Source organism: Trematomus bernacchii, unplaced genomic scaffold (assembly GCF_902827165.1).
Source record: "Trematomus bernacchii unplaced genomic scaffold, fTreBer1.1, whole genome shotgun sequence".
Taxonomy (NCBI): domain Eukaryota; kingdom Metazoa; phylum Chordata; class Actinopteri; order Perciformes; family Nototheniidae; genus Trematomus; species Trematomus bernacchii.
In genome coordinates, this window is record NW_022987828.1 from 497498 (window position 1) to 525141 (window position 27644).

The 27644-nt window shown below is 40.5% G+C and overlaps 1 protein-coding gene across 1 annotated transcript; it reads left to right on the forward strand.

The window, feature by feature from the left end:
• On the forward strand, positions 1 to 27200 carry si:dkey-192p21.6 (uncharacterized protein LOC565246 homolog). Its single transcript, XM_034152029.1, has 18 exons — positions 1 to 87; positions 437 to 531; positions 1335 to 1456; positions 2361 to 2470; positions 4325 to 4394; positions 4484 to 4550; positions 6989 to 7074; positions 10380 to 10456; positions 11979 to 12009; positions 12118 to 12278; positions 15511 to 15623; positions 16260 to 16381; positions 16987 to 17110; positions 17219 to 17305; positions 18631 to 18708; positions 22466 to 22536; positions 23604 to 23716; positions 24870 to 27200. The coding sequence occupies exons 1-18, from the start codon at positions 9 to 11 to the stop codon at positions 25049 to 25051; spliced, it is 1788 nt and encodes a 595-aa protein (XP_034007920.1). The 5' UTR covers positions 1 to 8; the 3' UTR covers positions 25052 to 27200.
• Positions 27201 to 27644: the final 444 nt, after the last annotated feature.

Here is a 27644-nt window from a genome sequence, read left to right on the forward strand (position 1 = left end):
GTAGCAACATGGAGCCCAGGACACTACAAGCAAGTCTAACTTTGTTAATACTTGTAACAAGCAGTTATGGAGGACACTTAAAATCAGGTTAGTCTTCTAGGATACAGTGTTAGTGGGTCTTTTTAGTGTTTTAAACTCTCAATAGTCTTCCTGTAGTTACAGATTGACGCAGGATTCCAAGAGCAGTTACTTTATGCCTCAAACATATTTAGACTCCGCTTTTGGTGTCAATCAATATTTGTTTTTCATAATCGGGGGAAACATTCAATTATGACAAATAGACCTGTCGGTTGTATGAGAACTTACTCTGTCGATAATATTGAGTCCGTGTTATGATCTTGATAATGACAGTGACCTGATATGATGTGTTTTATATTTATGATGTACAAAAAGCTTTGTGTACACCGTAAATCAGTGCCGCTTTGAATCTATGCAGGGCCCACTCTGAAAATGGACCAGGCTTTGTTAATATTTCACAACCAGCTGGCAGAAGAAGTGCAGGTCTTTTACACATCAGATCACTGCTACAAGGTAAATCAAAATATATATACACGGTCTCTCTGTTGCCTCTCATTTCCAGCTGTCTGTTTGCCCAGGTTGATCCAGATATCAATAAGTGAGCAAACTTACTAAAGTTTGAGGTTTAAGTTTCTCACCAATAGCATCGTTCATGAAAACCTCCCCTGCCTGGTAATTTCCACTGTCTTTCAAACCCAACATATTTAGTGTGTGATTGAATCTCCTAAAAATCTGAAGTATAGATACCCCTGATGGCATGATATTAAACTCTTCAGGTTTTGGGGATTTGTCTAAGAGAAAAAGCAGACATTACATTTAAAGCTGATCTAGTCTACTATTTCTCTGCACTTTTTGATATAACAAAAAGTTGCTTTTCTGACCTCAATTACAGTAATTCCTAACTTTTTTTCATGTTGTTTTAAGTTTTTGTTTTATTGTGAAGGAAATGTAAGTAGTTCTACAAAAGAGTTGTGTGTGTTCTTTTGAGAATTGTAAAGACATTTTGAGACATGTGGATGCAATTCACATGGAAAAGGTTAAAATGACAGGTAAAGACCTAAATATTTACTCAACTTGGAACAAGAGAAGTAAATATATTTTTAAATAATTTGCACTGCCCTGCACAATGAACCTGTAACATAATAATGTATATATTTTTCGTATTTATTTCTTTAGCACGCTGCTAAAAGATAAGCATTCAACTGCACATTCTACTTGTGTATCTAACAAATACAACTTAAAATGCGTGAATCCTAAACCATCATGTCCCCATTCCATCCCATTAAGTCAGTGTTTCACCTGTTTTCCCTTCTCAGTGTCTGTACCAGCATTTGGTCACCGTGAAGCCCAACAACAACAATGCATCTGTGGTGATCAGCACAAAATTCACTCTGACTATGCAAGTGGACTCACAGTCCAGGAATGCGACTCTCTGCAGGTAACCAGTTACACATTCTAACAAAGCATCAACCACATTAAACCACCTACAATCCCAGGAAGTAAAAATGCTGATTAGTTTCCTGTTTACGCATATTAACTGCCTGTGGGAGTGTATTGCTCTGGCTTCCAGCCATGATATAGTGTGGTGGCATCTGATGACTGCCTCAGCAGTCTGGGAGATTATTTACAGGGCTGGGGGAGTTATCCTGACCTGCTTTCTGGACCTGAGTGATGCCCTCCCTTAAACCACCTCACCGGGTATCGATCAGCAGCCTTTTTGGGGTTAATAAGACCTGACATTCCAATATTGATGAAAAGGGCTCATTAAAGCGTCAAAGCTGTGCATATCCTGTTGAAACCTCTGCGGGGATGTTAACTTGAGACAGTTGCCATATTTTTAAACAACCACAACTGACAAGTCAGAGGTTTCCATTTGGGGTCACCTGTAAACACGGGGCAAGAGATTCGGTTGCAACATGACAAGCCTCTGGTGCCTTTTTTCGCCCTCTTAGAGGTCTGATCATGCGCTTCTTAGATCAATGCTGAGGTCTCTAACCAGACTGCTGCCATTGATTTCCTTTTCCCCTTTGAAAAAACACTCCGAGTGATAGCTAGTATGTCATCCCAACAGTGGATCAATATGAGCATGTAATGCATGTTTTTTGGGGGCCTGGAACTGGACATGACGAGAGGACAGGGGGACGCACTTTAAGACAGCAGACACTAGGGGTAGCTGCTGAGCTTGCAGATATTTTAGTTAGGTCTAGAGAAAACAGCAGAAAGTGAATAAAAGAACACATTTCATAATGCTTCTAAGGGAATAATTTCACAGGGGATCAAATAAAACATCTTGTAATTATATGTGCTTTTAAGGGAAGTGTGTTTCACTGTTTTGGATGCAGGTGGAGTCAGACGTATGGGGAAGGTGGTCATTACTCTGTTTGGATCCAGATGTCCGAGTCTGCCAGCTGCACTGACGCTGTGGATAAAATCCCAAACAACGTCTACCTTCGTAAGTGAACAACACTGAAGGAAACATGATGATGACCTTCAGTAATCAGTCACTCAGTTTTTAATAGAACAATTTGACTGTTATGATTTAAGCCACAGTGACAGAAAAGGAACCTTGGTCCACGCTCAAGACAAGCCTTTGATCCACTCCCCACTTAATCGAGTCAGCAGAGAATCACTCGCCCTGTCCACGTCTACTGAGCAGCAATACTCGCGCATCTCCTGGGACATGATGTGTATTGATCAGATAAGAAATGCCTTCTTGAAAAGGGATAAAAGAAAAGCTTTTCTGTTTGTTTTGAAGGCCCTGGCTCCGCGCGTGGAGGATTGTGGGTAATACATTAGGGAGTGTGGAAGGATTAGGGCGTAATGGGATTTTGAAAGCGTCTCTCTCCATAATGTACACTCTACTTAACAATATTGCAGATTATGTTGTAGATCAGACTTTTAAGGCCAAGTAGCCATTATCCAAGCAGATATATGGTCAGCATGACGGCCCCCTTCACAGTATGATGAGCTTCCATTAGCTCCGCAGACCAGTGATTATACAAACTCCCCATAGGACTTGCTCAGCTTAAGTAATGGTCTGGTCAGCAGCTCAAGACAGGTTAGAGTTGCCCTGCTAGGAAATATCAAAGTTTACTTCCGATTGATTGGCCGTGGGGCTTCATGAGGTCATTCGATGGGTGCGGTATTCTTCAAGGATATGTTTCTGTGCAGCCACTATCAGATCCACCCTTTAATCATGTTAGTACTGTATTCTGCATTGTACCACAAACCACAAGTCACCTGCTTAATTCTCACAAAGAAATCCAGAATATCGACTGCCATCAAGTGAATGTGCGACTTTAACAGACGTATCAATGAGCTGAAGTATAGCTGTTTTCAAATGCCTCTATTACTTTTTCTATTTATCTGGCAATAACTTAACCAAAGAGCGAGCAGGTTGTTGTAGAGATCCAGTGTTGTTTCACTTCATGTGCTGAGAGCTTTATGGTGTTTTTATGAGTGGGCAGCAGAGATGCCAGGACTTTCCCGAGGCGATTAAGTGCCCACTCTTTGTTCAGGGTGGATGTCATAGTGTGGATCCAGCTCAGGTTAAAATGGCTGCTTCTTGTTTGTTTTTCCACCGAAGACAAACGGAGCGTACTTCCCCATTATTTCAGTGCTTTGACGCAAGAAGGCTATACTGATATCTCTGTGTTATTTATATAATCAGAACCATGATGTAGCAGACTTGCCTTTTTTGATTGCAAAAAAATAAGATACAAATCACATTGTCATTTTTGTTGGACTAAGGTCTATTTTTGTACATTATGACGTGAAACAGAAACAGGAAACACACTTTTTGCTCCTTAAATAATCAGTAAATAAGCCTGAATTCAAGAAGGTAGATTTAATTTGTTCTGTAACAAATAAAATACGTCTTATCTGCATTGTTTGTGCCTTACTACAAACCTCATCTTGACCCCACTCCTATCAATGATGCCCTCAGGCAGACCAGCTCTTTCCCTCTGTCTTTGTTTTTCTTGTCCTTGTCCCAGTGTAGCCTTACATTTTCAGTTTTTTACGCCTGCAGGGTTAGATTACCCAGATGGATAGACCGAGAGTTTTCCATTAGGTCCTTGTTTGTCACTTGAGGGATCCCCTTTGACACTGGTTGAATGACAGGGAGCCACAAGGGAGTCCAGAGGCGAGCGGAGCAGACAGTTTGGACTGCTAATCAGGCCTTTTATCCCTAGTCAGATCCTATTCTGACAAAGTTGTACACTATAAAGCTCCTGACATTGACTTCCAGACAGACTATGACGTACAGGCTCGCAGTCTGAAACAATTTCCCTTTTTTGTATTCCAGCTCTCCTGGTAGCAGCTCTCTTACTGGGCGTAATCGCTCTCTTATTCGCTGTGGCACCCTACATCTTCAGGTACCCATATGTTTTTTACATCATCCACAATGAAAATACCTTCCTGCATTGAGTACTTCTCCATCTGAGCTAAAACCTCTCATTTACAGGAGGCGTTGCTCCTCAGAATGTATTAAGTCCATTTGCTGCCAAGGCTCACAGTACTCAGTGGATAATGTAAGTAACATTCTGCTTCTAATTATCGTATTAGAATAATATCTTAGTGAATGCATCGGAGCGACAGGGATGAGTGATTTAATTGATTGTATTTGGATCAATCATAAACCAATCAAATGAAACTAGTGGAAATCTCATCAATATCAACTCTACATTTTGGACATCCTAAACATCTCAGTATGAACATATAAATGTAAGATATATGGGTATTGTGGGTATTTCATAAGTTTTGTTTTGCCCATTATCTCCTGGATATTAAGTGTTTAGGAGAGCACTGCACAAAAAATGCACCACCTTTATTTCCTTACTGCACAAAATGATTTGCTTTCTTTATATTCACATATATAATGTGCCTTAGTCCAACAGTAACATTGCATTATTTCCATTGGCCAACTACGCAGCCTGGGATGCATTCCAAAATTGCTCTGAGACTCCAGTCATCAAGACGTTTGGGAGACACTAATGGAATGATTGATACAAATGTTAGCAGAGCCAATTGTATAGCAGACTTACATGGTAGAGATAGAGCGCATATCCGTCCAATCATCTTGCTTGATGGCAAGAGCTGCTGTGTAATTTTGGTGAGCATGAATGGCTCCTCTCATTCTTCCAAGCAAGATGTCTGTGTCTTCCATATGCTGTGTGTTTGGCATGCAGATCCATCATAACATATTAGTGTTGGTGTCTTCCTGCTCTGGCTCTTTAAACTCCTGCGTGGAGGCCAGCGAGTCAGGCTAATCCAACCGAAAGGGCAATAGGCCAGAGACATCTCAATGCTGCCTTCACAGAAAGAGGGGCAAAAGAGGCGCCGACACACAGAACAGAGGATGACCCAGGATAGAAAGATGGCCAACATCATTTTAAGGAGTTCCAACCCCTGTGGCAATTGGATTTTTGTTTTTTTCAAGATTTTTAAATGTCAGGAAAATTATAGTTGTGTAACATTTTCAAACAAGTTTAACATACATGTATAAGATTACTTTTCTTGTCTAAAAGTTAAAGAACGAAGGGTACAAATCAATGTGATCCCGACAGGAGACAGAACTGTAATTCTAACATAATAATAATTATTGACTTCTACAGAAGAGGATAATTTCATACTTGATGTCAATTAGCAGAACCCGTCAGCTATTAAATGAGCTCTTGTAATTAGCATTTTGATATATACTGTTAGCATTCAAAGCAACATGAGGGCTCCTAAGAGAAAATAAACTTAATTATTTAAAGGTACAAGCACTAATCAATATTTTTGTATCAACATTCCATCAAATGACTACGTGAAAGGGGAAGGGCTCGCACATAGTGGCAAACCGACACAATGTTATAATTTGATTCTGCAGTTCCTTTCAGTGCTACGCAGCAGTTTAGCATCTTTCAGCTTATGGTTTTGTTCAGTTTTTCTGCTGTCGTTAATATAAATAATTTTACCGCTGTCCCAAAGTGGCCAAAAAAACTGTTACATTTCTTTAAAGTGCACCTACTGTATCATGCTATTTTTAGGCATATATTATGGGTCTCAGATATATAAAAATAAAAAATATATAAAAACATGTCTATGATGTGTTTTGCTCAAAATATAAACAGATCATGCATTTTAGACATCCCTCATATCCCTCTGTTTCAGCCCTGTTACAGAAACGCTGATTTTGGGTCCTTAGCTTGAAAAAATAAAAAAGAGGAGGGGGAGCTAATGCCTGCTCAGAATTAGGTAGATACAGTTAAATTCTGCCGTGATTAAACGCCATCATGTTCCAAACCACATCAAGGATTATTTCTAAAACAGTATGGAGCTCAAATGCTTTTTCTCTTGCGGGTTTACCACAAGGTGAGTTCCTTTTTTTTTATTTCCTGCTTTTTTACACATACTCTCTCCAGTACAGGTTAGCTCTGAGTGTAAACAAAGACCATATTACGTCCAAAACACATCAGGCATTGTTTCTGATAGCAACTTTCTGATAGTGCTGTGGGTCCGCATATCCGATATGACGTAATTTACGTCATATCGGATGCAAATCTGGATCAGCTCCGTTTTTAGAGATTTGGGTATGGAGGCGAAGAGAGAGGGTTTTGTTTTCTGACACTTTGTGAGTTTCCTGACACTCCAGGGACAAATATGTATGTATAAAAGACATCAAAAAGCGCATTTTGCATGATAGGTCCCCTTTAATACGCTAAATGTAAACAATGCAAACACTACTCTCTTCCCTCACATGTTCTGTATATCTCAGCTATCACAATCATATAAAGGCCTTCAGACAATGATTCTTAATTTCAGGTGGTTATATGCAAATGAAAATATTTGTTCTGCCAATAAATGCCCTTAAATCCTACAAACTGGTCCTATAAGGATTCTTGCTACTTTAATTAAAATGTGTATGTAAGAAAATGGTGTTGAGTTACTGTTAAGTATTTGACATCTTATCGTTCTACCCTAACAGGATGAGGCACAGGCTTGTGAGGTAGAGGAGGAAAATGCCACTAAAGCCAAACCAACACGTCTGCACTCACTGGACACTTTCCGAGGGTATGTCCGCCATCAGTAACCATCCTGTTTATCAGTCTATCACCACATGCGGCCCGTTCACATGCTAATTCCTTTTGGAGCAGTCTGAGGCATGATGAAGATCTACAGGCCCATCATAATGAATAATTACAGGGGTCACAGTCTGGCCACATGCTCCCCCAAAGCTTTTGTTATCAGGCGGTATAGCTTTGGGCATGATTTCTGATATCAGAGAGTCTTGGGTTTGGAACAGTGTGTTGCTGTTGGACAGGAGTGATGCATGTGATTGAATCTGGACTCCCTGCTAGCCTTAATTGTGGCCTGGGGGTAGACACAAAGCACGCCTCTCTGGAAACAGGATGCTGGTGTGGCTTTGACCTCCCCCTAGCCAAATAATTGATGTAATAATACAGTCGACATATCAGCACACATCCACAAGGCCATAGATCTCCTGCCAAAATAGAGAACGAGAGGAAATCCAGCAGCACAGAGGCAGCGTCCAGCAGACAATTGGCATCTTCTCCATCTGTGGCTTCCTTTTGGATGAAAAGCCATCTGAAACCACTGTGCATATGTGCTGAATTCAAAACACCACATTGTATTATTTACTCTGGGAGCGGTATTGGTTAAATACCCTTAAAGGGGCCTCAATAGGATTTTTGGGGTTTTCCCTTTCCTGTAGTATGTTATATACATTTCTGTGCATGTAAATGGTCTTCAAAGGCTAAAATCCATAAGTTCCCTCCAGAGAGAGTGAATCCCCCCCTGCCTGAAACGCCTCAATTGGACTCCTTTGTTTACTTCTATAACATTTTTTACATCACTATTTAACACTCACGCTTCTATTGGTTAGCGCTCCAACACTTTGTACGTGATAGGCTAAGGGGTGGGTCATTTCTAAGTGGTTGACCAATCAAAACAGAGCTGGCCAGCTAACCAATCGGAGCAGACTGGGCTCTGGTTGGACCTTTATGAACATTAAAGCTTGTAAAGAGGTCCCAGTAGAGGCACAAAATACAAATATGAACTTGAAAATGAGCAGAAGAGGGCCCCTTTAAACCAGATTTTACAAAAGGTTCAAGGAAAGGCTACATTTTGATTTCATTTCTTTCTGTTATGCTGTTTGCCGCTGAGCTTAATCTTATTAGATGAAATGTCTCTCTGGGGTTACAGATACTTGTCACATATTGACATCCTGATAGGTAATACTGGAAATTCTCATAACTGACAACACACTTAATCAAACTGTGACTCAGCGCTCAAGATTAACGCTGCGTTGCCTCCTCAGCCCTGTGACTTATGATCCATACTCCCTGATAAGTAACAACTTTCTGCTGAGAACAGACACATCATCTACCATAAATGCTGAGACATTTCTGATGGCAAAATGCTTTTCTCCTGAGCTGAAAGGTTTTTCTGATCATTGCTCAGGCTCCACTGACATGATATACAGAGAACAGTGGGGTACGGTTGAACGTTAATTTTTCTAAAAGGATTTGCATTTTAATCTTGTGCCACACTGCTAAAAGCCTGTCACCAGTTCCCTTGCTGTGGAAAATCGCACCGTCAGTAGTTCATACAACAGAAGGAACAACTATTACAGCAAAACAATGGATTGTCGTTTGCATTTAACACCAGGTGGCTGACTCATTGCGTTCCTTATTTTTGACTAAGCTCCAAGTTTTCCTCCGATTCAGTTTCAGATATGCTCTGATGTTTGGCCACACAAAAACAAAAGGAACCTTGGCATTCCCACTCAAGCAGTAATTTATTATGACTAGATTGGATGTCAGTGTATTTGATATGGCCAGTGCAGAAGGTAACTCAATACTCTGCAGTGATAGAGTGTAACTATCCATTTGCAACGGGGAAATGTACTAAGCTAACACTCTAATTGGTAATGCATGTACAGTGATTCAAATCAAAGAAGTCCATAAGCGTCTATCAGCGAGTCATAACCAGTTGTCACTGCTGCGAGAAAGACATGTATATCTGTAATCCGTTGGCCATAAATCACATATACTGATTCCCAGGCATGAATAAAGTCTATTACCGACGTGACAAATTCTCATTGGAGAGCTTCACGGGGATATTTACAACTTCAACCTGATTAGTAACCAGGAAACAAGCCTGTGGAGCTTTAACCTGGATATTGTATTAACTTTGGTGCAACATAAAGCAAAGTGATCTCAGATCCCATCATATTAATCATTTATAGTTTCCCTTAATCACAATTAGCAGACACCAGTGACGCCTGTGTGCTGCCTTTGAAATGTAATCTACCTAAAATAGAGCTCTCATTCACAATGAGAGTGTTTTGATTAAATAAATGGCCAATAAGCCCTGATATTGCAGGGACTTTCACCAGGCTCCCATGTGGCCAGAGATTTAACCTGTGTCTTTGTCACTATGGCGACTAATGGATTTGTTCGTCAAATTTTAAATGATAGCCGGCATGCAGATGGGTGCGTGCGTGAGAGAGATTAGTACACGGACACATGCAGCCAGGTTTACCTTACTTTAATAGCCATTTTGAGATGATAGTGGCCGATTCAAATCTTGTATCAGCAGGTTGGGGCTAAAAGAGCAGTAATGGCTTTGGTGCACCTCTTAATTCAATCTGGGCAGAAAAACAAGAGGAGGCAGATACAGTGCATCTTATCAGAGAGTCTATTGCTTAGAGGTTGTCCTAATCTTATTGTCGAATTTATTTTTGATTGAATAAAACTTGGATTAGAAGCTTAAATTCAAATATTTAACATGGTTAAACAATTGAATCTGCCTCTGAGCACCCTCTATAGCCAGACCACGCAAATATATACATATTTACCCACCCAAGTTTGTGTTGTGTAATGGCCCCCACTCATTTTCTGACATGCAACGCAAACACCTTTCCCCCCCCCCAGTGTCTGATTCAGTGAAGCACTCCATCACGTGTGCTGTGTTTCAGCAGCCTTGGCCAGTGCTAAAGCATAAAGTGTATCATATATTAGAAGCAAAGTCTTTAGTCAGCACTCCTGCTTGAGGAGATCCAGAGGACAAGTGTTCATTTCCTGAGTGATTCATAATGCTTAGATTGCATTACCTTGCATTTGGAGTGTGACAGAATAAAAAAAGCCCCTCGCCTCTTTAAATTGAATTCAAAACCGAATATTGTATCAGATGTATAAGTTACGTGTTAAGAAAACAGCTATGATATGACACAGTTATGCTGAATTCAAAACACATTGAACCCTAATTTCCATCATTTACTGAATGAAAATAATCCAATTGTTGCTGAATAACTCAACAGCGTGCTATAGTGCTTACTCATAGTGTCTTTGTAGGTTTTCCCTGACAGTGATGGTGTTTGTGAACTACAGTGGGGGAGGCTACTGGTTCTTCCAACATGCACCATGGAATGGTTAAGTATATGATATGCACAGAAATACATCTTAAAGGGGCCCTATTATATACATCTTCAGGTTCGTATTTGTATGTTGTGCCTCTAATATGTTGTGTCTCCATGCTTTAATGTTCAAACAGCTCTTTATTTTTCTCATACTGCCTGTGCTGCAGCACCTCTTTTCACCATCTGTCTGAAACCAGAGCCCAGCCTGCTCTGATTGGTTAGCTGGCTCTGTTGTGATGTTGGTGAACTGCTTAGAGATGTCCCACACCGTAGGCTATTAAGTTCAAATTGTTGAAGTGCTAGCCAATAGAAGCGCGAGTGATACATAGTGATCTTACTATGTTACAGAAATGCAAAAAGGAGTCCAATGGAGGAGTTTGGGGAGGAGCCTTTGCAGACCATTTACATGCAAAACAAACTAACACTATTTGTCTTCCCTTATCATATAGATTTGATAAAAGCAGTGATTAGGGATTTTGTTGGCTCATTGGATTATTGCTAAACTATGTGGCATATAAAGGTTTATGGTGCTTTCACATTTTGTTCCAACACGATAAAAAAAAAATGCCAGACGTCACCACCGAAAAACGTAATAATATTTCAGCATGATGACATGTAATAGTTTAATTTAACCACTTGTTAGGAATTGTCTTTTTTTCTTAACCACAGACCTTATTTCGGCATCCAACCCATTAAAAAAACATTTACTTCTAGATGCAGGAAACAGAAATTGCGAAAATGCTGACTCATTTCCTGGTTTAAGGACTCATTCCTGTAGCCCTCTATAGCTGAAAGGACTGACAGCTCACAGTGGTCAGTCTGCCTACACTTGTAATATTTATGTACGCCTTCTTTCAACTCAAGCCAGATATGAAATGAGTGCATGAACTCGAGGCAATTATTCAACAGCAGCAATCTCCTCATTGTGTCTGCAGCATTTTCTGACCTGTTGTCACTAATTATGATTAATGCAGTCTCAAACCAAACACACAGGATGCCATTCCTCACGCCAGCCAAATCAAAAGGCCCGATCCATAGATCTGTATTGTTATTAACAACCGGGGAGGCGACGAGGGGAAGGAGGGATGAGATTTTAAATGGCAGCTGAGCTGGGAGAATATGGGAGGGGGCAGTGAGGGAATGAGTGCTACGAATTCTGCGTCCCTTTTCCCCATGAATATAAAAGTTTAAAATGTCACTCAAACGTATTAAATCCATGTCAGTGTTTAGGGGTGTTCTCAATTTAAATCTTATAATAGCCTGTCTGCCACATCTACAAGTGTGTATTGATTTCAGCGCGGTTTGATTAATCTCCTTATTGCTTCTGTCACAGGAGTGTAGATATTTATTCACCTTTTGGAAATAGAAAGATAATGACTGATCAGCACTTAGGGACATAACATTGTTCTTAATCCACCTCCTAGTCCTTTTGGATTGAAGAGATTAGGAAAGGGCAAGAACTCTGTATAATGGCATTAAATACAAGTATCTGTGTGTCTATTCATATTAATGTTTGCCTCTGGATTCGTTGCAGGCCTTACTGTGGGAGACATTGTCATGCCATGGTAAGTTTAATACAAGAGGACTGTCATATATTCTCACTCCCATTATAATTAACTTAAATATGCATGTTTATTTGTGTCTTACTCGTGTTTTATTGTTATTTCTTCTAGGTTCGTGTTTATTATTGGGACTTCGGTGGTGTTGGCTCTCAGATCCATGCAGAGGAAAGGAGTCAGCCACCTGCAGCTGCTGCGCAAAATCACCTGGAGAACAGTCGTCCTGCTGATGCTCGGCTTCTGCTTCCTCAACTACTCTCCCAGAGACGGACCACGTACGTGAGACATATGCAGCACTCAATTATTAATGGAACAAATACTTTATATGTGGATGTGTTTGTTCTGTACTTTTTGATTTGATCTATAAGGGGGAAATGAACATAGACGCTGGCAGGTCTAATAATATGACCAATTGCACATGTACAGCACTCGGAATCATTTGAACCATCAGAGGACAGAAAGAGACAAACAAAACAATACATTTGCTGTTGTATTAAATATTTTTTATATATATATATATATATATTTTATTTTTTATTTTTTTAAGCAGATTTTATCACAAGGATTTTTCAAGATTCATTCCATATAGTTACGTGTAGCCCTCCAACTATTAGTAGGTTAATCAATCAGTCAATCAAGAGACAATTATTGAGCTACTACTTTGATAATCAAGTAAATGTTTCAGTCAGTTCAACAAAATATGCAATACTTTTGATGGTTTCACCTCGTGGAATGTCTTTGAGCATCATAATAAGCTTGTAATGAATACTCCTCTAATGTTCAAAGCAAAACAAGACGTCTTTTAACAATAGCTTGGGTTATAGGAGTAATCATCAGCATTTTTACTTGTTTCAAAGGCAAAACAAATATTTTATGAATTCAGAAATTGTTAGAAGACTTGTTGTTTATGAAAACACCATGTCTTATAATAAGGAGTAATCTACATCTTTTTAGTATATTTATAATATGCAGAAAACTGCAGTTTGTCAAGTGACAAAGACAAAGATCTAGTATATGTTTAAATCCAGACTTGTGATAAAAGCCAAAGCTGCAGGGCCGTGTCGGGGGTTATAGAAGAGGAAGCTGGCTGAAAATCCACATTTCATTGTCCACCTGGGGATGCACGGGGCGCCCCTCACACATTAGCCCTCCCCAGCGCTAATGGACTTTCCTGGGTGGATGTCTGCGTAACTGGGTTAACAAAAATATTGTTATTGTGTGTGTAGTCTCAAAATCTAGCACCGGGGGACGTTTAACTGCAGCGGATTGAGCAAAAACAAGCGCTGCGGTAATGGACAATTACAAACAGATAGTGTTACACTCTTCAGCCCCATGCAGCTGCTGTGGAGGCTGGAGGCATAACAGCACACTGACTTTACCATAAACTGCCGCTCTGCCCTCCGTCTCCAAGGATGTCCTCTGCAGCTCTGTCCCAGGGTTTGATCTAATAAGAGAATGGAGTCATATCGGCTCAATATGTTAAACCATTTCAATGTCAGACGAGACAGAAGAAGGTGTTAACCTTTGACAGAAACTATGAGTCATTTCAAATAAACCTTGCTACGGTTAGATGCACAAATCATCGTCAAAGCAGAGACCTTGAAACTCCAATATATTTTTATTTTGTCCCTTTTATTGAAGCACTTACATAATACTTTATTTTAATGGTTGAATTTCACATTCCATTAGATTAACTCAAAACGTAGTGTGATGAAGCTAAAAACGTGGCTGTTTCTCTTAAATCCTTAGAAGTTGATGTTTTTGACATACAACAATATTATTTACCTTAAAGGTGGGGTAGGTAATTTTGAGAAACCAGCTCGAGATCGCTAGAATTTGAAAATACACAGCCGGAAAAAATCTGCCACTTCCTTATAGAGCCCCTCCTCCAACACACACGAACGCGCACATGACCAATGAGGGCACGAGATAAGTTTGTGCACAGATGGAAGGCTGACAGGCAGGTAGGCCATCCAGTTATTTTAGCCGGGCCGGCTAAAATGATTGGTCGTGCTTTTTACAGTACTACGGCTTCCACAGATGACATTTTTTTATGGATTTTTTGTCAAAGCACTTAAGATATTCATTGCTATCGGGATGTTAAGAGCATTCCATGGAATATAACAAAAAGTGTATCTCGAGCCGGTTTCTCAAACTTACCTACCCCACCTTTAAGACGACAGTGTTTTCAAAGTTTGATCTCTGACTATTCATCAGTTTTTTTTATTGGTTTTGGATGGTGACAAGCTACAAGAAATGATAACGGTACGTCCACACGGTTCCGTCGCGTTGAAGCTTGCCGGTGGGCGTGTCTGGCACGCGACCAACAACCAATCGCATGAATTTTCCGCCCCGGACACACAAGCACACGGTTTAACTGGCTATCGCTTGTACTGGCATATGATTTGATTGGCTGGCGCTTCCGTCGACGTTTGAAAAGTTGAACTTTTTTCAACTTTCAGCGCGAGCAACGGATGCAAAGTGACGCGACAGAACCACAATGCAGTTCGGCAAAGCTTGACTTCACCCCATTCAAAGTGAATGGGAAGCGTCTCCGTTGAAGCACGCGACGGAACCGTGTGGACGTTACATAAGTCAGATAAAGATGAGGTCAGAAGGTCGAGTTCTAACCCCGACAGTAGAGAAGCCTTCAGACGATGTTCACATAAGAAACCCATCTTTTTGAAACTTTTCTAGTATTTGCTAGACTTTCTGATGGTTTAAGTCTGTTCTTCTCACTTCCACCACATAATCATTATTTTGTTTAATCTATCAGTGAAAGTGCTCAGAGATGGGAAGCAGACAGCCAAGCTTTCACTTCTTAAATGATATTGAACGTCAAAAAGGGTCTCAATTTCACACAAAAAACCTAAATAAATTGATCAGAAAAGCAGTTCTCTTTAAAACTGTAAGACTTTCAAGATGCATTTTTATATAATATTACACAATAGATGTTGTGGGGGAACAGATATAGTAAATGTTCATGGTGGGAGTGTGACCTGCATGTTTAACAAATGTGTCATAAGTAAGAGCTTCCTCTTTTCCTGTGAAAGGAGACATTTCCGCCTCTTATTTGATTTGCTTGGATCAATGAATGGGATTACGCTGTTTTCATGGCACTTTGTGTGGCAAAAAGGTTTTCAATTAGCTAATGTGTAGATTACCATCAATCTCTCAACCACAAGCCAATCTTATCCTCCCCAATTTGTCGAGACAAAGAGATAACTGGGAATCTTTGATTTGCTTCCCACGTTCTTGACATGTCTGTTTCCTGTAGGCTGACACCATCCCCAGTGCTGTCCGTCATCCTCCTTCAGGAAGATGGAATGGAATGGAATGATGGAGAAGATGCTCACGTGTCCAATATTGTCTATTTCCTGATTTATAATTTGCTCACATCAGCAGGAATAGTTATATATCTGAGCTGGTACCTGAGTTGTAAGGTCATATATTCATCACTGAGTATCAGAGCATGTATGAGGGATCATGATGTTGACTGTGTTGCAGTGTCCTGGTCCTGGCTGAGGATCCCTGGGGTGCTGCAGCGTCTGGGCTTCACCTACTTTGTCCTGTCTCTCCTGCAGACTTTCTGGGGCCACGAAGAAATCCCACTGCGAGCGGTGAGCAGCTCTGTCAGGTTCACTTTAGTCTTTCATTACACACCAGGGGATAAAAAAAGTCCCGCCTGGAACAAAACATTTATAAACAGCTAATTCACTGTGTGCGCCTTGAATTCCTGGGTACTGTACATCAAAGCCGTAACATTTAACATTTCATCTTAAAACACCTATGTTATATGTTTTTTAATTTCAGTACTTAAAATAATCCCAAAATGTTTTAAATCCTAGAGAATTGTGTCAGTTTAGTCCAATACAAATATAATACAAAAATGAAACTGCTCTTTACTGGAGTTACTCACCGTGTCTCATTGATCCTTGGAGGCAATGTCTGCGGATCATTTATAAACTTCCTAATAGCCTGGATGTTAAGTTAACAGAGAAACAGACTGGGAAAACATCAGCAACAAATCGGATCGCTGCCTCTCAGGGACGTCCAATTTTCAGCTAAGTTGCGTTGTAAAAACATGTATTTTTAAATGTTGTATTTGACCAGTTTAACTCATTGTGTCTGGCCCCTGGCAAACACCTATGATCCTACGATACTTCATGACACTACCAAACGTGTCTTTTGTTATTGTTTTGATTAACATTAACATTAACACCCCTAATGGCAGACACGATGTATGTGTGTTGCAGCATCACTGGTGGAACCCCGTCCAGGACGTGGTCCTGTACTGGCCACAGTGGCTGATTATCGTCCTGCTGGAGACTCTGTGGCTCTGCATCACTCTGCTCCTGCCTGTACCCAACTGCCCCACGTAAGTCCCAGCACGGCTCCCACTGTCGTATAACATACCAAGCCAGATCCACTCATGAATCCACTGTACACGTATGCTTAAAGTGTAAATCCCCCCATGCTGAGATAATCTCCCGTTGGGGCTGTTGCTCTGCAGCAGAGGTGTGAGCGTGCACCTTGAGTCGCTGGTGTTATGAACCTCTGTGATTTATGGGCCTGTGGTGGATGCTTCAGAGGGCATAATTAGCCAATCTCAGTCTGTCATGTGCAATAAGAGGAGCCGAGGCAGAGGATCCATCTTCCTCGCTCTGCGTCTTCTGCTCAGTGCTGCTTTTTGTCTGCGTTTCCCTCCACGTGACCCTGCATGACATCACTGTTAGAATACTCCTAGTTCAAATAGGAGCTCTTGTGTTTCCTCCAACCTCTTGTTGAGCTCAAATAAAGTACTAAACTAAATCTCTCACATTGAAAATGTGGCCTGAGGAACTTCCTTTGCTTAAATCATCTCGTAAAATACATGTTTAAAGCATTGCCTTTAAAATCCTGTATAGTTATGTTGTTACTTTTTCATTGCTATTAGAATGCCTTGTTTTCGAATGCTAACTACACTATAATGTTTGTTATCAGAGGGTATTTGGGAGCTGGTGGAATTGGGGATGACGGTCTTTACCCAAACTGCACTGGGGGCGCAGCAGGATACGTTGACCGATGGATGTTTGGGGATAACATGTACAGATACCCCTCATGCAAAGTAAGATCTTTTTATACACACCTTTCATCATTTTACCAATTCTTCTTCAAATCGTGCAGGTGGTATTAAAACAACCTTGCTGGTCCTTGTTGTTTTGCTTTTGTTCAGGAATTGTATCGCTCCACGCAGCCCTTTGACCCAGAGGGGGTTCTGGGTACAATAAACTCTGTTGTCATAGGATTCCTGGGGATGCAGGTAAGATGGTTTATTCATTTTACCTGTGTGATTCAACAAGTGGTACAAGAGTATTTCTAGTTTTGAGTCGTTTTTGTGTGTCAATATTTTTCTGTTGTTGTTGAATGGTTCTTTATTTACTATTGCTTTTAATAGGCACAATGCTTTTTATTGTACTTTGTTTAGTAAATGGATGGTTTAGCGTATTGAATCAATGCAAGGCTAATTGAAGGGCTACTGATGATAATTAGTTTGATGATATCAAACATTTCATTTTTCATACATTTTTTAAACTCTAAGTTTGTAAGTTTTTCTGTGATTTGGGGGAACTCCCTTAAATTCTTGCAATACTGGCCTCTGATTGGCTGAGAGCAGCAACTTCTTCATATTTGACCAAAGCTTGTTATGTGAAGGCTTACTGGTCAAACACTACTGGCAGAAACTAGTCTCAAGAATCAATAACTTCCGTACAATTATACAAATAGATTTCTAGTTAGCTTCTTTAACTAGAGGATCAATGATGGACTATAATGCTCAGACTTTAACGAATGATATTAGACAGTGAGACTACAGTTAATTATGTTCTCTGTTCCCTTACAAAACAGGCTCAAATGTTTAGATTATGTTGCAGGTGCCAGCTCTTTTGATTGAGCTTAGAAAATCCTGTTTTTCTTATTGTACACCTGCAAAATGAACTAACATTCAGAACAATCTAAAGCACACACAACTTCTATACATTTCTTTGGTTGATTAATTTGCCTTAAATGCTGTGTTACATTGAGTTAAAATACAGGTAGAGAATATATATATATATATATATTTTTTTAAATCAAGGCTATGTGAAGTACCTTTTTCCCGCCTAATTGCAAGTGCACAGCTGCCCTCTTTTAATGACAAAATGTTGTCAGAAAGTGAGGAGAGAGCCTTTGGTCTTTAGACCTGAGCTTCTGACGGCGACAGCGTCACTTTTAATAATTTGCGTTGTGGGAAGTAGCCCTGGAAAAGCAGCCACATTGCTTAATTCCCGGTGGGCGGTTAGCACTGAGCCCTTCCGTCAGCGAGCCCTCCTCTGTGCTGCCCGTGCTAATGTCCTCAGCTGAAACATATTCATCATCACCAAATTAATCAGAGGGTGTGGATGACTTACACGCCACATCTGGCTCAACAGGATAGGAGAAATGTGAGCGCCACGTCAGGGACACAGCATTGACATCCCAGGCATATTTGGTTACCCAAGGGCAAATACATGCACACACCCGTTACTGGTGTTTACATGGTATTTCTCATTAAATGTAGGATTAAATGAGTTGTGGTGTCCCTGCTTATCTCTGCCTCCTTCTCCACAGGCTGGGAAAATTATCATTTTCTACCGGGGGATAAACGTCCACATCCTCTGTCGATTCCTCGTGTGGGCCGTCATCCTGGTACGTTGCATAATGTGGGGGTTTGAAACACAGCTGGGAAAGTATAGAGTATAAAAGTCAATTGATAACTTAAAACCAAGACAACAAATCACCTTGTCCTGCTCCTATGACTCACACCGGGCTGAGCACTTTTATGGTCCTGCTGTTTTACTTCGCCATGAAGGTAGACTGCAACATGTTTTTCAGCCACTCTGGTATTCGCTGGCAAAGCCATTCATTAGCAGGACTTAGTCCAGGACATGTGTGTGATCTCAGTACAATTAAACAACATCCATGTGTGGCTGTATTTCCGGGCAGTCATGAGTATCCAGCGCCCCGGGGGAGGTAACACTGTCTCTCATTGCCGGTGCCTCACATGTGGTTGCAGATTAGAAGAGTTATTCAATGTCTACTACAGTCTGCAGCATCTAATAAAGAGCACAATTAAATCATATACCTGCACACTAAGTCTCAATACACATTTAAAGACAAATCATGTGACTGTATGGACAGTTTGGTATAACAGAAAAAATATTAAAATCAATTCGAACCCATAATAAAAACACACATTTTGGTAGTTATCAGCTCAGAAAGCAGTTAAGCACATTTTTGTTTTGGATCTTTGTTTATTCTGGGTGGTCTCACAACACAAGAAGAGGCGAGCTGGCATCTATTTCATTTGGATGGGGATTGTGTCCCACAGGGAGAAGCCAAGTGTTATATGAGACGTCCCGTTTTGCATTTCTAAACATGTGACAGGAGGCTGTTAGTCCGTCCTAACGAGATTGACAGATATCCAGGAGGAAAGGCTTTGCTGAGCTTTGCTGAGCTTTGCGTGTTTGTTTGCACAGTACAGTGAGATGCTACAGGAGATTGTTTGCAGAACGGGGTTAGTTAGCATGAGCCTGCATGCTGTGGAGGGAGACATCCTGAAGCGGCGGAGCTGTGGCCCGAAGCGATGATGGAGCCGGAGGAGCTGGCTGCCTCACTCAGCCTTTGAAACTGGGCATGATGAAAAGAAGCCAGTAGACGCAGTCAGAGAAAAACACTTAGTTTAATCCCATTAGTTTGACGTTTTTTTGTATATATTACTGGGCCTTTTCTGATATTTCTGGTTTCTGCAGACTGGCATGTGTGACTGTTTGACCAATGTGATTAAACCTGACTGAAGGTTCTTAAATTAAGTAAACAATTCCATCCATTAACTTTGTTTTATCGTTACTGCATCTATGCAATATCTCAATAGAGCTTTTAGCCTTCATAATATTTCTCTTCCAGCCGTTACTTTCTAATGATATAAAGCTTTTAAATCCTCAGCATGTAAGAAAAGAAGACCCTACAGAGAGAAATGCAGCTCTGTGCGTCTGCATTTAGGCACAATGGTGCTTTGAGTATGCTAATATGCTCACAGTAACACCATGCTAATGTTAAGCAACTATGTTTACCATGTTCATCATTATAGTATAGTTTGGGAGAATGTTCAAATGTATTTATTAGCACTGAATAGAAAGTATATCTGAGGTTAATGCAAATATCTGACCTGGGGATGGTGTTAGATGGAAAGCCAGAGGATCACCAACGTCATTACAATTCATATTTTGACCTCATGGTGGCACGATATGAGAACTAAGGGGTTAACCAAATAGAGATTCATCATCTGGGAACAATGAATGTCTGTACCAAATTGTATGCCAATATATTTAGCAGTCGTCAAACCTTTTACTAAACGTGAAAGAATCAAGTTAATGCTCTTGCTAAAGGAAATAAAAGGAGGTCCCCAACCCCAGAGCCATGCTCACAGTATATATATATATATATATATATATATATATATATATATGGTCCTACAACATTATTATAATCAAACTAGAAGGGCAGAGAGACCAGACCTCTAAATAAATAATAAATAGTCCAGTCTGCCATGACATGCAAATCTGCAATTGCACCCACTATATCATTCTGGATATTTTCCCCTCACTAACATTTATTATTTGCATGATATGTATGCATTTACATAAATGGAAAAAAAAATGGTGCACCTGACCCACGATTCGGATCCGCTCAAACCTTCCTTGACTCATGCTTCACCCTTCCACCAAGTTATGGCAGTATTTGTTCAGCAATCCTGCTAACAGACAGAGATACAAACAAACCGAATAAGACTGTAATAGGTCTAACATTTATGTACTAAATCCAATACAAGAAATCCAGCAGTGGAGGAATGGGTCTTTTTGTGTTTGTAAATCAGGAAGAATCCTGCTCATACATGTGAGAATCAATTGAAATTCTGTTGTGAGAATGTAATATCATTAACCTCAATTCCTAAATGACAAATCTCCCCATTATGTCTCCGGGTGTTGAATCTTATTGACTATCATTGTGGAGCGAGTGACTGGAGGGAGGTGAAATAAATTAGATCCATTTGGCTTCTCCCAGAGGCACAGAGTGATAAAGTAACACAACAGGAAATAAATAAACATTAGGCTTTTATGTGTCGCCACTGTATCCCCATGGGTGCACCTGGTAATGTCACATAGATGATGATATTCAAAATGGTGATGTTGAGAGACGTTATATTCAGGATCATACAGTGTTTAGAGATGGATCAATACAGGGACGTAAAATCCCAGTTAACTGAAATAGAGAATAACAATAAAATAGATTTTCTCGCACTGCAATTGTTGACAGAGAGAGCTGGAGTTTTTTTATTGATTCTGGGAAGAGATACAGACCGTGAGTAAAGTGTAAATACAGCATATGTGTTCTGCTTTGGTTCCTTCTTTAATCTTAGCTGAATCTATTTTTAGTCCCACACTAAATGTTTTTCAGCGACAAAGAAAGCAAAATTAGTTTTAGCGATCGGCCTTCTCTTCATATTGACTTTTCTAATACGATTTTGCCTCAGAGGGGAGGAGAGCAGAGCTGAAGCCTCTTCGTTTCAGACATGTGCTCTTGACATTAGCAGGCCTCCACAGTGGAGGAGGGAGCTCATTTCTACAGGCATCCAACCACAGGATTGATATTATGCACAGGAGGTTCACAAAGAAGTGTTCAAGCAGTAAAGGACAAGCCGGGTTTTACGCCACAGTTCTCTGTTCTGTTATTTCTACAGCAGATTGATATCCAGGGGCGGCCATGCATCTTCCTGCTAATAAACAACAGTCCCTGTTAATTAAAATCCAACGATCAGGCTCGAGAAGTGAGAGATTGAAATTGAGCGATTGCCCCACATACCAGCCCCGTCCCACATCCTGCTGCCTGGATAGCCTGGAGACTCAATCCAGCCCCGGCTAGGCTATTTCCACACCATCGATTCTGTCATCTATACACATGATGGATATCCACCTAACAAGCATGTTTGGATTCTAACCACTGCCCTGGGTTTCTCTCTGGAGCACAGAATGTATCCTCAAGTATCTAAATGATATGTAAAGGTAAATGGATGAGGCAGTAACAGCTCTCATTGATGAAGAGTCCATGAGATCATACACTATTCCTCAGTACTGTGGTTATTAACTGACCGTGGAGTCCACCTCAAATGGGTGTGACTCTGAAGGGGGGGGGGTGTCTACGAGGAGCATAACATTCCAGCGTGGACATATTGGCCTGTTGTAGTCCGATATTGTGTGTATGACTTGATGGACTTTGCATCTGACTTTAGATAATCGGTTAATCCTCCGGACTCTGCTTGATTCTGATGCCTCACGTTTTAGCAGCCCAATACTGCTCGCTTTATCGCCCTCCATCGATTTGAAATCTGTTTCATTTCCACCCTTAGGGAATCTCTGCAGCCATCCTTTCTAAGTGCACGCGAGATGGAGGATTTATACCTGTCAATAAAAACCTTTGGTAAGTGCTTCCTGACCCTCTAAATCCAGCCACTTTTCCTCACAAAAGAAAGGATGGGTTTCCAACAGGCACAAATCAAGGCTGCTAAAACACGCGTTTACTTACCTCTAACGACAGCTACGACTGTAAATAATCACCCGCGCTGTCGGGAGTGTGAGGTGGAGGGGTTATACATCCTCCCAACATGATCACTCTTCCTCACAGCCAGGAAAATAAAGGATGCTTTATCCTCTCTAGTCGCTCACAACACATTTTACCAGCTCTGTGATGGAATGGGATCAGGCTCTGGGAAAAGCATCTATATAACCGCGGTGTAGTCTAACCGCTCCCAAACTATCATATGCCTTTTTGGTAAAACAAGGCACGTTTGTAATGGTTTTGCATGAAATACAGCGCAATAACAACCTCAGACGTACATTACTTTACGACCTGCGCATTCTTTCCACTCCCACATTCCCCTTAATATGAAGTGAATCATTTTAATGTTGCAGCAGGAAGAATACCATTTCATCTGTGATGTGTAAGCAGATTCTTCATGATGTTCCACTGGGGCCTCCTGCTAACGCTGCGCTCATCCCTCGCCATTACCTGCCTGGCTTTTATAGGCAGTTCATCATACACAGGTTATTGAGCTCTTGAGTACGAGTCCCTGCCTGGATGTCTAGAAGTAATTAACTCCCAGCTAAGAGTCCTTTTTGGCCCCACTTCAGCGGAGATAAAAAAATAAATAAAAAAAAGCCAGGAGGCTCCTAGAGGCAGCCATTTTACATCAGATGGTATTACATCAAACATTCTTGCACTTAGGAACAGACAGGAACATGGCTGGCTGGCACGGCTCCACGGAGCACGTGCCAAGGATCCACTGCTGATGCCTGCTTAGACCAATCCAGCAAACTGTCCCGCAGTTTGCTGGAGTGCCTCGAGACCCCTGGGTGTTATTTATCTGCAGTACAGGATTGATAGACCCAATGTTTTTACACCCTTGTTCACCACTTTAGTGATGGCCAGATGTACAGAGTGAAATGTTGCTGTTGTTGTAAAGTGTTGCTGATGGTCTGTTTCTGCAGGTCGTTGTCCTTTGTGTTGTGTATGGGCAGTGTCTCCTTCCTGCTGCTGGGAGGCATGTACTATGTCACTGATATCAAAGGCTGGTGGGGCGGGCAGCCATTCATATACCCAGGTACTGCTTAAATGCTAGCAAAGAATGACATGTATTATACAGGGGTAAATGTTAACACTCAGAATCACGATTAGACACCTTGCTAATTTATTAAAAAAGCTATAATGGAAATGTTTACATCGATTGAACACATGACTATTTACAATTATGCACTCACTCACATTTATCCCGTGACCATTCAAGCCAGCTCTACTGAGCGCTTTGGGGTTTTTCAGCTTATTGTTTTCCGGCCTTTAACAGTAATGTTTTTTCAATAAGCAGGCAGCTGTTTCAAGCTTCAATGCTCTAAAGATCCACTGAACACTGCCTCCCCATTATCAAACTAAGTTTTTTCTTTCACTTTTACCAGGTTCACTATGTTTTATATTATTTTCCTCTTGTATTCTGTTTATTTTAGCTTAAATCATGTTTTGTACTCACATGGTGTGCAGCCTGGGAGTAAAAGGAGGATTTAAAATCTCAAGAATCTTGTTGTTATCTTAAAATAAGCTAACTGCTGAACATAGTGGAACATTTAGCAGCTACATTTGTAAAAATAAAATGCAACTATTTGCTATCAAGTTTGCTATATCATCAAGCTGATATTGTGTAAGTGTTGTATACATCTTGTCTACGCTGCCTCAAAGTGGCCAACATGTTAGTTTTTACAGGTTTAAAGGATCCATTCCAGTTGTACATTAACTATTAAAATGCTGGTCTTAGAGTTTGACCAAAGTAATTAGTAACACAGTAATTATTAGCCCCCTGGATTAGCTAGTGTAGCTAATATTAAAGGAGTCTACTGTCAGAGTGGAAGAGGCACACAAAGCTAGCTATCTGTTTATTTGCAGTAGTAACAATCCTTTAGCAGCCTTGGTTTGTATATTGTAGAACTTTTCTTCAGCAGTGGTTAACATTGTTAAGGTTTTCTAAAATGGGTTTGATAGCTTTGTAGGGGTTGTTATTACTGATTTGGTCAAGCTGAGGTTTTGGTCAGACTCGGAGACAAGCATTTGAAGTAAAGTTTCACTTTTATTTTTAAAGCTTTTGCACTGCCTCCCCCAATACAGTTGTTTTATCCGTAATGTGTTTTACAAATGTGCAAAGTAGGATGAGATTTCCTCAGTCTTGTTCGATAGGATCTTATTTTTGTCTCTTCTCCTCCCCTCCTCAGGGATGAACTCCATCTTTGTATATGTTGGTCACTCTCTCCTGGGGTTCTACTTCCCGTTCAGCTGGGAGATGCGCTTCCAGGAGAGCCACTGGGAGCAGCTCTTCCAAAGCCTGTGGGGGACTGCACTGTGGGTGCTCATCGCTTACCTGCTGTACAGGAAGAAATTCTTCCTCAAAATATAAACCAGGATGCTCATCTGTCCTATTTTACATTCTGTAGATACCATTATTTTACTGTTCAACTCTAACAATCACTATTTATTGTAAGGTATGTGGAATACAATAACTTCTGTGGGAAATGTGTCCGACTGTTTTTGGCTTAATCAGTTTAGTTTACTTTCCAGTAATGTACAACCTACCCATGTACAATTGAGTTGTACTAATGCTTACATTTTTTTATCAAACACTGGCTGCATGAAAGCAAAAATGATGAAAATGTATGAATATCTATGAAAACCTAAACAAGATGTTTATTCCACCGTCAGTGTGGGCAGCTGTGAATTTATTTGATGCCACTTGTTTTATGCACTGAATAGACTGATTAAATCAAATATACTGAGGTGGTACTTAACAAATTAGGCCGAGTGATTCCACTACACACCAGGCCAGCCATTATGAGTCTGTTGCCATGGCCACTCCTTCCCCTTCTGTGCGTGTGTGGATACCATCTGCTGTCCGAGTGACAGTACTTTAATAGGGGTCAAGATGCACGGCTCACAAAGGAGTGTCATTAATGGGAACGACACCTCTTGCACTCATTGTATTAGAAAATCAGGGAAATTACAGAAATCCAATTCATCAGAGAACACAACGAGCCGCCTTCAAGAGCCTGAGCCCATTTTACATATTCAACACATGCTCACCAACTGAAACGGGGCTTATTTTTAGAACATAACGTTTCCACGTGGTTGAGTATTGAGTGATTTATTGATATTTTTGTTTACATGACGGTATTGAACATGCTGTGTGACTTTAGCATCAGGTCAGGTGCTGTGTACATCATGAAATTAACATCTAGTTAATGAAATGACAGCATCACGCTGCTCTTCCAGAGTGAAATCATATTACACACTGCTCAGATGGCGTAGTAACGGTGTAATATGCTGTAGTGATTTTGGTAATTATCTTATGAACAGTCTGGATCCCTGTAGGTGCATCCTGCCTTTTTGAACAGGACTCTAGTCCATAATTGCTTTCCCCAAACCACTGTGCAAGAAATGGAAACACATCTCCTCGAGATGAAAATAAAATCAATAGTGACTTACCACGGGGGTCTAAAAATATCGTTGTGTGTTTGCATGCATTGATAATGCTTTGTATTTAAATGTAAGCATTTAGCTGAGTCATTCTGAGAGACTTACAGGAACTACAACAGCACAATGAGCTCCATTAGAAACATCCCAAGAAAAAATGTTAAGGGTCACCATAGCAAGGTCTAGACAGCCGAGATGATGAGCATTGTGCTTATGTTGCAGATAACATTTCTGCTGAACCCATGATACAGTAACATTGTCATAAAAAGCCCATAAGATAGCATTGTGGTTCCACATACCATGACTACACCACAACATTTCCTTGTCTTTATTGATTCTTGTTGAGCATTATGTCTCTTGATACCTATAGTCTGTCATATGGAAACTTTATCCCAGATGCAATGTTCTCATTGAGACCCCATCTTCTTATATCACGTAATGATCTGCACGCTCTCCCTTGATACAGAGAGCAGCATTACATTCATCCTCCTATATCGTGTAAGTGACCATTTGGGTATCTGTTAACATATTGACGTCAATTTCACATTTGAAAAAAACATATCTTGAAGAAAGTGGACATTTTCAAGCAATAACTTTAATTTAAATGTAATTAAAGGGTTTTATTTTAGGGATGGCTCGATAACACTTTTATCATGTCCGAAACCTTAACGGAAACATTAAGTAACGGCCTTGAGTCTTTTTCCCTCTTAAACTACTAAGCTGTTAATAATACATGGACACACTTTTCTTAGCCATCTACTCTCATGCTCAAACTAGGAAGCACAATTGTATTCCCATACACGGTTACACAATACTTCTGGTGCTTTTTACTGTTCTTTTAGCAGTCCTTTTTATTTGTTACAAAGAAAATTGTAATTCCGTGTAAATTACTGGACGTAACTTAAAACTCAATGTAGCCTATATCTCAAAAAGCTGTTTAAGGCTAATGGATTGTTTCTGTTGTGATTTCTTTTTAATTGGGTCCAGTGATTGTGTCCAGGATTGTACTGATAGTATATCATCCCCAAAATGTTTTGTGGCTGAGCCTACAAAATAAACATTTAAACAGCTAATCTGAATATTATTAGATGTTCAACACACATGTTTACTATAAATATAAACTGACTACATCTAAAAAAAATTGTAGGTCTTGCTTACTTCTGATAAAGCTTTCTTCCTATTTATATACCGTCTATGGTTTCCTCACATTTGTCTTCCTTTTTAAACCCAGGAAACATATTGAGCAAACCAAAGACAGCAGGTGAAATATAACAGCAGTGTTTTGTTCCACTTGGTGAAAGTTGCTGGAGCTCCTGAGAAGCCCTGCTGTCCCTCTGCAGCCCAGTGAGCTCCAGTGTTTTTGCTCCATGCAGGGACATTGATTGGAGAGCGATTGCTGTGTGACTGACTGGTGTCCTGCCCTGAGGCTGCAGCAATGCATCACTCCACACCACCCCGTCACGGAGAGATCCCTCACTTAAACGACAGGCAGTCTTTAGACCTAAAGTCACTGAACTGTTTGC

What these genes read in the sequence shown, in the direction of transcription:
- si:dkey-192p21.6 (XM_034152029.1), top strand. Translation starts at nt 9, where the DNA reads ATGGAGCCCAGGACACTACAAGCAAGTCTAACTTTGTTAATACTTGTA. An exon ending in CCCAAACAACGTCTACCTTC is followed by an intron (nt 2,471 to 4,324) that starts GTAAGTGAACAA and finishes TTTGTATTCCAG; the next exon opens with CTCTCCTGGTAGCAGCTCTC. An exon ending in TAGGATTCCTGGGGATGCAG is followed by an intron (nt 17,306 to 18,630) that starts GTAAGATGGTTT and finishes CCTTCTCCACAG; the next exon opens with GCTGGGAAAATTATCATTTT.